Source organism: Ostrea edulis, chromosome 2, assembly GCF_947568905.1.
Source record: "Ostrea edulis chromosome 2, xbOstEdul1.1, whole genome shotgun sequence".
Taxonomy (NCBI): Eukaryota; Metazoa; Mollusca; class Bivalvia; order Ostreida; family Ostreidae; genus Ostrea; species Ostrea edulis.
In genome coordinates, this window is record NC_079165.1 from 11,781,562 (window position 1) to 11,795,888 (window position 14,327).

At 41.1% G+C, this 14,327-nt stretch overlaps 2 protein-coding genes across 2 annotated transcripts; one reads left to right on the top strand and one right to left on the bottom strand.

Annotated features, from left to right (window-relative positions):
• Positions 1-245: 245 nt before the first annotated feature.
• LOC130052386 (uncharacterized) lies at positions 246-3,851 on the bottom strand. The gene has a single exon (XM_056157228.1). The coding sequence runs from the start codon at positions 3,849-3,851 to the stop codon at positions 246-248; it is 3,606 nt and encodes a 1,201-aa protein (XP_056013203.1).
• Positions 3,852-10,628: 6,777 nt separating this feature from the next.
• Positions 10,629-11,240, top strand: LOC130052387 (uncharacterized). Its single transcript, XM_056157229.1, has one exon. The coding sequence runs from the start codon at positions 10,629-10,631 to the stop codon at positions 11,238-11,240; it is 612 nt and encodes a 203-aa protein (XP_056013204.1).
• The last annotated feature ends 3,087 nt before the right edge of the window (positions 11,241-14,327 follow it).

A 14,327-nucleotide genomic window follows, 5' to 3' on the forward strand; every position in this document is an offset into this window, starting at 1 on the left:
GGTTCCCAATGTTTGAGAGACAATGTGCAATGAAAACAACGCACATGATCATCCATTCCTTTGTAAAAGAATCCGGCTTCTGCAATGTTAGGTAATAAGTTCAACAGAATATCGGGGACTGTATGAAATGACGCTAGACGAGCCGATAATTCACCATAGGAAGGCACTGAAGGATTCTGTAGTGATCCGTATTTACTCATTTTGCAGACTGATGTTTTTCTCAAGACGCGTTTCCTTTTTTATACCTAATATCCATAAGGAAGCGTGTTGTAATGGTGAACCCGATGTCGCTTGTCGTACACTACGCGGTATTTCTTTACTAAGGGGATGGTGCGAACATCATGCTGGCGCGTTCTCTGAATGTAGTGAGGATAACGCACGTGGACTTCTTCTTCTTCTCCTTTTAACATTTTTTCTAAGGTAGCGAGTGAGACGATCTTAGAAGCGCGATAATTGAGCGTCAGTCCTTTGACTTTGCACATTGATTTTCCCCCCTGGGTCTCGTATGCATAATTTTTAGGGCCTCCCGACATGTACTTGATGATACGATCTCCACTCAATTCATCGGTCCAGCCGCCTAAACTGTTGACAATGGTAGGGTTAAATTGGGTCTCGTCATGTTGGTAAATGATGCTGTCGGTATCAAAATAGAGGACGCGATCCCCCAAAGGTTCTAACGTCTCGTAGAGATGTAAACGAGCGTGTGCGGTGGTAAAACAAGCCAGCACTACGTTTCCAAAAGGACAGTCTTCTAGGAATTCTTCTTTCTCTTGATAATTGATTAGCATCATGTCAGTTTCCGGATGATCTCGATTTTCCAGCAGCTCGACTCCTTTGATTTCTAGAGTGGCATCTTGTAATTTTTTCTGTAATTCTTCTTCTTCGGTTAAATACTGTGTTTGTGGTAGTTGTAATCGTTGTGCAAATTTTCCCCAGAGACAATTTAAAAAGAGTTTGGCAATGGTTCTACGGACGGGGTTTTTCTCGATGTCTATTAGATTCATGAAGATGCCTTCCCGGCGCCGGATCTCATCGATGTAGTCTTGTTTTTGTTCGGGCGTTTGACAATGATCGGGGAATCCGGAAGCTTCTTGTTTAATTTTTAAAAAAGTATCGATGTAAGATCGAAACAAGTCCTGACTGGTCTTTTCAAAATGCCAGACTTCATAGATGCGGTCGAGCCGATAGCCGAGATCTAGAGCTTTGTGTACTTCTACGGTCACCCAGGTGCCAGTCAGACTGCGTTCTGAATCGCTGTGACTGCATCGATCGTCGGGTCCTAAGTTGCGATGTTCGGCGCAGGTTCGGCATAAGGGGAAAAGTAATTTTCCTCCCGTCTTATAGGGTAAGACGGGATGATACAGACCTCGGGGTGGGAGGACACGACAACGAATGAGACCAAAGTACTCTCTCACATTCTTGAAATCGCTGGTGATGACTTGAGGATGATCGATGGGAAACGTTCTGTATTTCAACACGTAAGGATACAGAGAACACACATCGACGTATCGCATGTCTCCCTCCTCGCAATACAGGCGAGTAGCATTGGTACGACCTCCGTATAAGGCATCGCGGGGATTTAAGGGGTCCTGAATATCGAGGTCTCGTAGTAATGTTTGTAACTCTGGATTGTTTTTCACTTGTCGATCAAACTCGTGTTCCCAGATGCTCACGACGGTATATCCTTGTTGCTCTAAGGCGGCGGCGCGTTTCAAGGTTTGCTCGTACAGGGTTTGATACGTCTGCTGGACTCGATGGGGGTGGGTTTCCGTCAACAGATTCGGATAACAGGTGGGGCACCCGTGCCAGTAGCAGCCGTAAAATTCGTACACGGTGAGGGATTCCTCCTCGTAGCCGTCCACCGTATAAGGGCCTATAGTAATTTCGCCCCCGTTCTTAGCATGACGTATGTTGCGGTTCAGGGAGGTGAGCCAGCGACAGGCCTTGCCCGAGTAGCGGCGCGACGGTTGATATCCCATATTGGGGATGATGGCTATGGTGTCCTGTGCCATGAATCCTCGGCGATACGCTAAATTAGCCGTGCTAGCAAAAGTGATGGATTCCTGAAACGGGTCGACGCGGACGAGTCCGTAGAGGGTAGACTTAAATTGCGCACAACACCGGCGTAAAATATCCACATCCGAGATACAGTAAGCCAGGAATTCCTTCTGGAAATCGAACACTTTCCCGGCCTGTTGAGTGTACCAGGTATAGAAGGCCTCGCGATTGGTTATCGACATGTCGTCAGGATTGTAGTAGTGCGCATCGGGATAAGGCCCCACGTAATTCTGGTTCTGTTCCGTGTTAAAAAAGTGGGGGAAATAACCTTTTTTCAGTTCTGTTAATCCAAACGCAGAGGGCATCTTGGCCAGGGCAAAGGGGAGGAAATTGTAAGAATCGATGAATCTCAAGCCGAACACACCCATACACAAGATTTTACTGCCGTTGAGGATGACTGCGGGTTTGATACAGGCCGTGTGCACTAGATAGTTCAAGATGAACTGCCCATCGTATCCCTTGAAATTGTGCGCAATGACGGTCGTTTCATCGTGCTTGAAAGTCACATTACCCTTCTCGTCCGTCTCGGATTGTAACAACCATTCCATAAACTGCTTTAAGGTGTCGGGGCCCTGAAATACGAAGCGGCGTTGCGAGCCAAACGCATGACAGTGATCACACCGCATGTCGATGCCTAAACTGTCGCAATGTTGACACACGCGTTCGGCCACACAGAGGTTAGGGGTGTGAATTCCGTTTTCCTGTGTACATTCGAAGTCGTAATAAATATACATTTTCAATTCCTTGTTGCGTTTGGGCTTGGGTTTCTTTTGAACGAAGCAGAAATGTGGGGTGGTGACGAGTTTCTTGCAGATGTGACATTGCGTTTTTCCGCCGCACGCGTGTCCCTTTAATAATTGCTTAGACATCCATTTCTGACACTGGTCGCAACGTCCCATTAAATTACACACGGTTGTCGCGGTATTGCTACTGTAAGGTTTCAAGTGGGTCTGGTAACACGCAGCATTTCTGAAAAAACCCTTACAATGAGCACATTCCGTGCGGGTGCCGTCCGTGGTACAGGGAGAATCGGCTAAACAAAACGAACAGCGGTGAGGACAGACGGTACGGTGGTCTTCGATGTGGCTATATCCAACATCACAGTAATCACAATAATATGTATTTTCCGTCACTCCCGCCATCGATGTTATGGTATCGTAATGCTCGTTATCCATCAGGATGTTCAAACATTTTCCCCTCCCCTGACCTCTGTAGATGGGGTCTAATCGTAATCGCTGCGTGTTTGTCTTAAATTGAAATATTTTCAAGCGATACTCGGGAGCCAAGACCTGATGTAATTTCTCCCATTCCTGAGGCCCACACGGTTGGTCGTTTGCACACCCAGCGAGTTCCATGAGCGCTAAGGCCCGTCGTTTCTGGTCGAGAGCTCGTACATCTCCAAGTCTCATACGTTTCCATTTCTTCTCCCATTCGGGGTCCGGAACCTCGGGTTTTTGACTGTGTAACTGTGCCACGACAATAGCTCGAGGAAGACATAAGGAATCGTCGGGGTTGTTAATACGAACGATGGCTCTCTTGGAGATCTTAAATTTCTTTTTATCGACTTGTAGATGCTTTTTCTTCATACCACCGCCACTCCCTTGAGGATATTTGACATGAAAAAAATCTAACTGTGTGGCTCCGTCTGTCATCAGGAACTCTTTTTTAGATTGCTGTACGGCTTCTATTTTGTTTAAAATTTTATCCTCGTTGAGGTTTTTAGACTGGGTAAAATTCGACCCAAATCTCGGAATCCAAAGACGGGTGTCGAATGTTGAGCCGTACATAATCATTGGGATTGCACTGCATTTCCCGTTTCACATTTTTGAGCATATCTTTGAATAATCGCCGAATAATTGAAGAATCTGGAAGCTCTTTGAAAGTAACGTTGTACACATTTTGTTTCACTTTAAATTTCCTGGAATGGCGGCCTCTGTCGAGCTTGATTCGATAATATTCCGACACTAACTGGCGTTTTTCTCTGGCTATCCCCCCGCCCCGCTGTAAAAATCTCACTCGTCGCCAGTTTTCTCTGCGGAGTTCTAATTCACGCTCTCGCTGTATGTGTAGTTGTTCCTCTAAAAATCTCAATCGCTGTTCAATATAATTGGTTAGGACCCCATTTCTGCTATTCCGTAAGTCGTTGGGTATTCGCTCAGACATGCTGATGAAAGTGACAACGCAAATTGTGTATTGCGTTTATATACTTATTGTGATGTCATAGAAAAGCAGGTTTTTCCACAACGCCAGCTATAATGTTCCAGTCCTAGCTCACCCACAGCGTCATATAGAATGTTCCACAACGTCAATAACTCTCTAAATTAATTAAATTGTTTATTTAATAAATGTGTAAACTTCACATCATGCGTTTTTCATTCTGAATTTTTAAAGGATTCACACAGGTCTCGTCGTCATAGCGACTTTAGTTAGTGTTATCGATTCTTTCCCATTGTTGCGTCATAGTGCTATCGACCCATTGTTGCGTCATAGCACGCGCTCTACTTCATATCGGCCTACCCCTGCACACCACTGCACTAGGCACGCGCCGCCTTAGCGCTACCTCGACACGCGCTACCTTACCAACGCCCTACCTCGCCTGCTCCCCACTCCGTTCTCAAACTTGACCTTTTGACCTCAAAAGTGCACTCAGTTGAACCGGCCATCGAGCCGCGTTATACTACTCCCGCATTACCATATGCTCTGGGTCTGGGTGAATGCTCTTTTGCGGTCTGTAGGTATTAGAAATCACGCGTTATTTATGGTCTGGGTCTGGGTGATTGCTTTGAAGGACTTTCCCGTCTCCAGGCGAAAGGGACGTATTTAAAGGTGCACCGTATTTAAAACTCTTCCGAAGAACCTATAATGTGTGTTCACTAAGCGGGGAAAACTAGCAGGTAAGATATTCAAGAAACCCCTCCCACAAAAAAGAAAAGAAAACCCACTCATTCAAGACATTTACATGCAAATATAAATATTGTTTAAAAGTGTTGTTCTTTTTTTCATTGTAATTATATATATGTAAAACTTATACGGTACCAATTTTGATGCACCAGATGCGCATTTCGACAAATAATGTCTCTTCAGTGATGCTCAACCGAAATGTTTGGAATCCGAAATAACTATGAAGTTTTAGATCTAAATATAGCCAAAAACAGCGTGCCAAACAAGTGGAGCCAAATTCGTCCAAGGATAAGAGCTATACATATATATGTAAAATTTCACTTATCTGTAACATTATGGACGACATGTTTAAAGACGTAAAATGATATATAGGGAAAAAATCAAGGAACCCAAGGTGGTTGAAGTATCCTGTTCACAAGTGCCTAAAGGCCATGAACTGGATTGCTTATACGAGTCATGAGATTGATTACTGTTCCTTATCTTCACCTTTCATATGTGATTGTGATCCCCCCTCCCCATTGGGGAATGTTCTAAACTGTTATTTTGAAAGCCAGGGGCGGATCCAGGAATTGCGGTTACGGGGAGGGGGAGGACACCACTTTATGAGGCCGGGTGCCGCCTTGAGGCTTTTACAGATTTTATAGAGCTTGAAATATGTCTCCTATTCATTCATTTGTACTAATTTCTATCATTTTTTATAAGGTAAAATGAATAAAATGATGCAAATTTTAAGGGTTTTGGCAAAAAAATTAAGGTCTCCCAATATAAAAATAATTCAAGAAATTAATAAAAAAAAATTTACATTTATTTCCCCGGGAGTTTAAATTTGAAAAATTATGGGGGAGGGGGGGGGGGGGCACTGGCTGTGCCCCCTTAAATCCGCCACTGAAAGTCTATCAGGTCCCTAACAAAATACAACTTTTCGGTACTTTGGCAAGTGGGGCTTTAAAAAGAATTATAATGCTAGGTATCCAAATACACGTCTCAACGTATGAAAACAAATATTGGGTAGAGGAAAATAAGGTATCATTGTGTTGATATTAAAAGTAGAAATATAGTGTATGTTTATCACCATAGAGAAGAAGATAACCTGAGGGTAACTTATGTAGAAATATAGTGTATGTTTATCACCATAGAGAAGAAGATAACCTGAGGGTAACTTATGTAGAAATATAGTGTATGTTTATCACCATAGAGAAGAAGATAACCTGACGGTAACTTATGTAGAAATACAGTGTATGTTTATCACCATAGAGAAGAAGATAACCTGAGGGTAACTTATGTAGAAATATAGTGTATGTTTATCACCATAGAGAAGAAGATAACCTGACGGTAACTTATGTAGAAATATAGTGTATGTTTATCACCATAGAGAAGAAGATAACCTGACGGTAACTTATGTAGAAATATAGTGTATGTTTATCACCATAGAGAAGAAGATAACCTGAGGGTAACTTATGTAGAAATATAGTGTATGTTTATCACCATAGAGAAGAAGATAACCTGAGGGTAACTTATGAATTAATATCAGACCTACAATGACATCATCATGTCAACAAACCGAAATGTTTGAAAATAATTTTTAAAAATGCATATCATTTTTTTTTTTTTTTACCCTCAATGGACATTTTTCTTAACAAAATAATTTATTAATGGATCATCAGAATAAAAAGCTTCGAAAACTGAATGCAATGTACAACACAACTTAGACCACATGAACATTATCTCTCTGCATCACTTGTTAATACTGTAATTGTATGGTCATTTTCTCTTGTGTACTGTACGTTCATGCCCATGTTGACTGTTCTTGTATATTTCAATCCACTCTCCTGACATGCTATTGCCTGTTTTGTAGACGTTTATCTTCTTTTATGATTTCCTAGCTACCCTTAATGAAAGCTGCATTCGTTTAACATGGGGGATTATGTATCTCCAGCTGCTGATGCAGCCTGTCAGCTTGTGTTGAGACATGAGAAAGAGACCACCACCAAGTTTTGCATCATCAAAGAGTCAAAAGACTTTAAGAATTAAATAAGTGGGGGGAATGCAAACAAACAAATACACTTTTCCCTGTCTTCCAGTTAATTAATTTTATACACACACTAAAAGATAATTCTACAAATAGCTTGTTGTAAGTGCACTATATTATGAACTTCCGGGACTTAACGACTGACTGACGGAGATTGCCGAAGATCACCACGAGGAGAGATTCCTACGCACCACAGAAAAGAGTTTCCGGTAGAGTTCGAGAGCGTTTTGCAGACGACAAGGATAGCCGTTGTTGATCAGCGATTTGGATTGATTTAGACCCGCCGAACTTGCGGCCTTGTTTCATCACAGCTAGTTTTGGTAAGTAAACACCATACTACATCAAATGGCGACTGCTCGCTGGGTTTAAATACCGAATTCCTGTGAAATTGTGTTGCGAAAAAAAATAGAACGACGTGCCATTAAGTAATGGAGGCGGAAAATTCAAAGGACTGAATTTGACCAAATGTGATTTCATTCCGGAGAAATAGTGTTGGAAATAATTTTCTTGATAAACAGTAAGTACTGTGTTTGATTAAGAAAAAGTTTTTGTGTAAAACACGTACGTTTGAAGTGTTAACAAAAACACGAAATTTCGTGAGAAAATTTGACCAGAATATTGAAGGAGATTTGTGATTATTGCGACAATTTAAGATTAAATTAGGAAGAAATTGTTTGTAATTGATCATTTTGGCCCGGAGAATTGTTTTAGTGTTTAGGAAAAGAGAAAAATCCCTTCTCAATTAAGAACTTAGTGACATCAAGTGAAAATAATAAAATTTGTGTGTATTATTTGTTTCAAAGTGATAAGTGAAGTCAAATACCGCGTTAAAACGAGCACACATAATTTTTCTCGGGTGTTTTGATTGAAAAATATACTTAAAATGTTGGAATACGATGAAAATGAGTGCGAAAAACAGATTGTGAACATTAATATCTGTGCGCATGAGGATTTGTTGACAATTCCGTCAATCGGAGAAACAACAGCAGATAGAATTTGGGAGTTGCGTAAGCAAGGGGATATTACTCCGGACATTCTTATGACCGTGCCATATATTCGCATGCACAAAATTCTGAATTATATTGATTTTACACCGATGAGTGATTTTCAATTTACTGATGAGAATGTTGACGAGCTGGGTGATTTTGAGGATAGGTTTTCCCAGGTATCGATACAACAGGAAACTGTAAGGGAAATCAGGGAAAGGCCGGAAACATTAATACCACCAGATGTGTTTGAACAAACTTTAAGTGGACAGTTGTCACACGCCGCTAGTGCTTCGTTAAGGTATGGCGATAAAGGAAGTATGATTAATACACCAGTGGAGACTGGAGATAAAATCAAAAGTGAAAAGAAACCGGTGTCTTGGTATAAGGAATATTTCGATAAACCAGAACCAAGTTAGTAGTAAGCCGCCCAAATAATTGGCATTCTCACCAAGTATTACCAGCACTGGCGCAACAAGTAGAAAGCGGAGGCTTGTTCTGGTGCGATCTCAACCGGTGTCGCAGTTAAATTCACGAAGGCCGGTAGGGCCATCTCCCGTAATCACGGGCATGGGGCCGAATAACTCACCCACAAGTGTTGGATTATTTGCTCACACGGCACCGGTTCAATCATCATGGACCACAAATAAGTCGATTCCATCAGTATCGCAGACATTTGGGCAAATGCCGGTGACCCAGTCCGCTTACTCAACACCGTTCACTACACCAAGTGTCCCAGTCTCATGGTTTGATGCCGCAAACTGATATGAAAAAGGCAAATCCGAAGATGGCGCCACAAACTACTATGTTGAAGTCACTGAAATTTGATGGATCCGATAAAGGGGGTGATTGGGTTTCTTTTCTTGGAAAACTGGAAATGTATGCTGAAATGACCGGCTTAACCGAAGAGGAAAAACGTGCTCACTTATGTTGGGCAGTTACAGGTGTCGCAGCTAGATTTTGCCTTGGTCGGGTAAGGCGGAACAAGAACATTAGTTATAGTGAACTAGTTAAGTGTATGGAAAAGCGATTCAATTTGAAAAAATTGACAGAGACCGTAAGAATCCAGTTTCAAGGCGCCAAACAGTATGTCGGTGAAGACCTTGATGATTGGGCTGAGCGCTTGCTAAGTCTTGCTGACAAAGCTTTTTCAGACTTACCGGAAGAATATGTGACCAGCGAAGTTATAACTAAGTTATGTCAAGGGTGCGTGGATAAGCATGCTGGGAGTATAGCTGCTTCGTTCAGACCTACAACTGTGGATGAGGCCCTCGAACGGATAAAATGACAACAATATAATGACAAAGCAGTGTTCGGAAAAGGTGGACTATCGGGAAGTAGTTGATGCCTCGGACGAGTCAGATGAGGAAAAAACTGCAGTTAATTTGGTAAAATCTGAAGACACGGATCAATTAGTGAAATGTGTAGAAAAAATCTCAGAGAGTGTGAACAAGGGTTTAAAATCGTTCCAAACTCACATGGGCCAAGTTCAGGATAATGTTGGCCAGGATCTTAAGGCAGTGCAAGAAGAGATGAAAAATATGGAACGCAGATGGCGCAAAGAAATGGAAAGTGTCCAGAATTCAGTGACTGCGATGAGTTTTGCAGCAACACCTAAAACTTTTGACAGAAACCCCGATATTACGGGGAAAATGAAAAGGGATCCTTCCAAATATGAGTGTTACAACTGCCACGAGCTGGGGCATATCTCAAGAAATTGCACTAAGGCAAGAAGAGTTCGCTTTAGTGACTCAAAAGAGCAACCCAAGAAAGATGATTTAAACGAGAAAGGGTCGGGGTAGGTGGCGTCGCTCCGATCCGCACTGTAGAAAACCGCCAATATAATTCTAATGTAATTGAAGGACTTGTTAGTAGTATAGACAGTACAGTGCGAGGAGCCGAACAGGTGGATCAGGTTAGTGAGATTGATATGGGTTCACTAGGTACAGTTTTGACCAAAAAGGAGGATGTTATGACCGATAAACATGTGATTCAGCCAGAAGTTGACCAAAAAGTGGAAGTTGCGAAAACAAAACATGACGTCACCACACCTACCGAGTTCACCGTAGAAAATAAGGGTAGTGGTGACGAGCTAAAATCAAAAGCCAACGCAACGGATCATAAACCATCCGATGGAAAACTGCTTGATCAGGACGGAAAAAAAAGAGTGAGATGAACATAGAAGAGATACCTCCATCGTTGACCACATTGAAGTTAGGGACGACGTCGCTATTACGACTGGATGTGTGTGTGGAAAACAGTCAATTGGTTGCCGCTGTAGATACAGGAGCGGAAGTCACTATTATCTCCGATAAAATTTATGAGTCGCTTAAGCATAAACCACCCACGAAAAGAGAAAGTATTATTGATGCTGCAGGTAGAGGCATGAAAATGCGAACTGTGGTGGTAGGGCCAGTGAAGTTAAAATTAGGATCTAAATTTTATGAGACGGAGGTATACGTGGCACCAATATCAGATGATATGTTGCTGGGGTTGAATTTCATGGTAGCATATGGGGCAAGTGTGGATTTAAAGAAATGTACATTCAATATAGGAGGGGAAAATCTTGACATGTCCTCTGGGGTGAAGAGAACAATTCCAGTTGTATCGAAAGTAATAGTCGAGAAAAGATAGTTATTCCCCCTAAATAAGTGATGCATGTCAAAGCAAAGCTTGAAGTACCCATTGAAAATTATGTCATCGAACCTAGTGAATCAGAAATACCAATCTTATTACCCCGATGTTTTTACAAAGATCAAAACCAACCAGATGTTTGTCTGGTAAATGCTAGCGATAGGTATTACACGATTAAAAAGAACTCTGTGATAGCCCAAGCGGAAATAGTAAATGAGATAGAATCAAATATTAGGGCAAGTCAGATCATACAGGGTGATAATTCAGAAGAACTGCCTGAAAAACTGGAAAAAATGCTCAAAAAATCAAGTTCTCACTTGTCGCCGACAGAAAAACAACAATTAAGGACATTGTTGCTCAACTATCAAGACATTTTTTCTAAAGACGACTTCGATATTGGAACATTTAAAGAAGTGGAACATCGAATCGATACAGGTGATTCCGCACCGATAAAAGAACGCATTAGACGAACACCATTACAATTTGTTGAAGAAGAAAAGGAACAGCTAGCAAAAATGCTTCAAGCTGGGGTCATTGAACCTAGTGTCGCAGAATGGGCTGCTGCTCCGGTGCTGATAAGGAAATCAGATGGAAAAGTGAGATATGTGATCGATTATAGAAAATCAACTTAATTACAAAGAAAGAGATCTATCCGTTACCACTGATAGAGGAGTGTCTGGATACCCTTCAGGGTAATGAGTGGTTTTCCAAACTAGACGCCAACAGTGTGTACTGGCAAATGAATGTGCGAAAAGAAGACAGACCAAAAACAGCGTTCATCACAAAATATGGACTGTTTTAAATTACAAGAATGAGTTTCGGTCTCTGCAACGCACCGTCCACTTATGCCAGAGTCATGGACTTGGTATTACGGGGATTAACATGGCAGATTGTTCTGTGTTTTCTCGACGATATATTAATGATGGGTAGAAGTTTTGAAAATCACTTGGAAATTTTGAAAAATGTGTTTGAGCGCTTCCGTCAGTACGGAATTAAATTAAAAGCTCGCAAGTGTGACCTTTGTAAGCGTGAAGTTAGTTTTTTTTAGGTCGGAAAGTGAATAAAAATAGAAGGGCAATCGGTGACGAATATGTGGAAGCGATAAAAACATGGAATACGCCATCGTCCATTCTGTATTGGCTCGGGTGTTGGAAATTGGTCAGGTTAGTCAAGAGGAGGGGCCAGTTGACTCTGATGAGGAGACAAATGCTGTGCAAAGTGTGCACTCAACAAAGGATACACGTATACTTGTGTACAGTGAGATTCAAAAACCGTTACCCACGGTACCCGTAGAATCCACCTTTTCTATTTATAATGTGTTTGATTCACATTTCCATTTGGATAGGACCAGCAAGAGATTATACCGTGACCCTGTGGCTCTAACTATGGACTGTTGGCTGTCTCAACAGATGGAAAGACCACCAGGAACACCCGTTAATTTGAAGGGTGGCTTGGTAATATATTGTGATCCAGATAGTTACCCGGAAACTATACCCTTTCATGCGAAGTGGAAGGTGGCAGTCGGACTCCATCCGAAGTAGGTGGCAGAGAGTACACCAGAGCAAAGAGAGAAATTTTTAACGTAATCACAAATACCAGAGTATCAGCGGTAGGGGAAGTAGGATTGGATACAAGTCGGACATCTGCAGATGTAAAACAACAGGAAAACTTTTTGATTGAAATTCTAGAGCGAGCTCGTCCTCACATACCTTTAATTCTTCATATTCGGTCATTTCCGTCAGATATTTACTCCAGCGAATTATATAACAGAGCATTGGGTCTCCTAAAATCCTGTTGCCAGAGAGACCAGATAATTGTTTTACACTGTTTTACTGGTGACTCCATAACCGTTGCCCATTGGAGGGCAAATTTCACAAATACATATTTTGGCTTCACCCACATAATCACCAAATTTGACCAAAAGCAGTTGAGGGCACTCCGGGACATTCCGGAAGACAGGCTGTTGGCTGAGACAGATGCACCATACATGCCGCCGCGCGACATCAGACTCAATAGTCCCATTTATGTTGGAGAAGTCATAGAGAAGATGGCCACCATGAGGTACACTACAACAGGAAAAGTTGCCTCCGACACGTTAAGGAATGCCCTCAATTTGTTTGGACCATAGATTTTGACTTAGTTGATTTGATTTATGTGCAAGTGTACTAGAAGGAATAGGAAATGTAAATAGATACATATTTCAGTGATTATTAATTGTGTTCTTGCCATTTAATTTGTTCAATTCTGACTGTTGGATTTAATTTTTGAGGATATTCAGTACAGGAGGATATTGTAGTTATTACAGTTTATGGAGAAATCATTGTAAAAAGGGATTTACCCCGTTAATGCGGGACCGATGCAACTTGAATGGTGCGTTTCTTGTGATTGTGAAATTTTTTTTTTACTTGTGTAAAGACATGCGAAAAAATAATTGTTGCCTGAACTGGAGATATTTTACCTCGGAAGAACTTGGAAAATTCAGTTTGTGTTGATATTAGTGCGCATTCCGAGCGGTGCAGGAGCACCCCACAGTTTTTTAAAAGGGGGGAGGGTTGTTGTAAGTGCACTATATTATGAACTTCCGGGACTTAACGACTGACTGACGGAGATTGCCGAAAATCACCACGAGGAGAGATTCCTACGCACCACAGAAAAGAGTTTCCGGTAGAGTTCGAGAGCGTTTTGCAGACGACAAGGATTGCCGTTGTTGATCAGCGATTTGGATTGATTTAGACCCGCCGAACTTGCGGCCTTGTTTCATCACAGCTAGTTTTGGTAAGTAAAACACCATACTACATCAAGCTTTTTATTTTAAGTTTTATCTTATCAAAGTTAAGCAAGTTGAAAAAAAGTATGACAAAGTTTAGTGTTATAGTATGTTTTCCAAAAGACATTTGTGTGCAGCATACACCTTTTAATGGTCCCTTTTGAATAAGGGAGGGAGATGGTGTTGCACCTATCTATAGGTTGGTCGGTATGCCAGTGAGTCTGTATACCAGGTTTTGTCCTTACAATATTTAATGACCCTTTAGAAGCGCTAAGCACATGCACAAGCACTTAATTGTTCTAGAAATTACTAAACTTGGTACAGTATAAATCATATGTTTGCCCTAAATTCATTTTTTGTTCGGCTAAAACACTATCAGGGTAGAAATTAATACCAACCTAATATAGAGGCAGATATCTCTTTTGTTTTAATAGATACAGTTTCAAGAATAACACCACTGTAATAGTATAGCATAAGTAATGTGCGTTATTTTGTAATCAAGAGAAGTTGGTGAATTTGAAAATTATACATGAATTTAGGGTGTGATTTGTGGTAAATTTGAGTGCATGTATTTGTACAGATTATTAGCTTGGTCAAATCCAAGGAAAAGTATTTGAATTTTTATCTTAGTATTAAAAGCATTTGATACACTTACTTTCAAAATTTACAGTTTCAGAAAAATTAACAAAATAACAGAAGAAATAGTATCAGCATCTAAGTGTGATATTTTCAACTTTTCAGGGTTTACAGGTATACTTTGCTTAACATATTGTATATGGTTGTATATATGACAACCAATTTACAAATATATTTCAGGTATGGCATCTATGAACAAGTTAATTCTAATGAAAATTTACTCCTTTGGGTCAGATAGTTGGTGTGCAAAAATGCTCACTTTTTGTAGCTCTAGTCTGTAGCCCTATTTTTAAGAAGATGGTTTAAAAAACATTAA

Bases quoted from the DNA above. Each gene is read 5' to 3' on its own strand.
- LOC130052386 (XM_056157228.1), bottom strand. From the start codon at position 3,851: ATGATTATGTACGGCTCAACATTCGACACCCGTCTTTGGATTCCGAGA.
- LOC130052387 (XM_056157229.1), top strand. From the start codon at position 10,629: ATGCATGTCAAAGCAAAGCTTGAAGTACCCATTGAAAATTATGTCATC.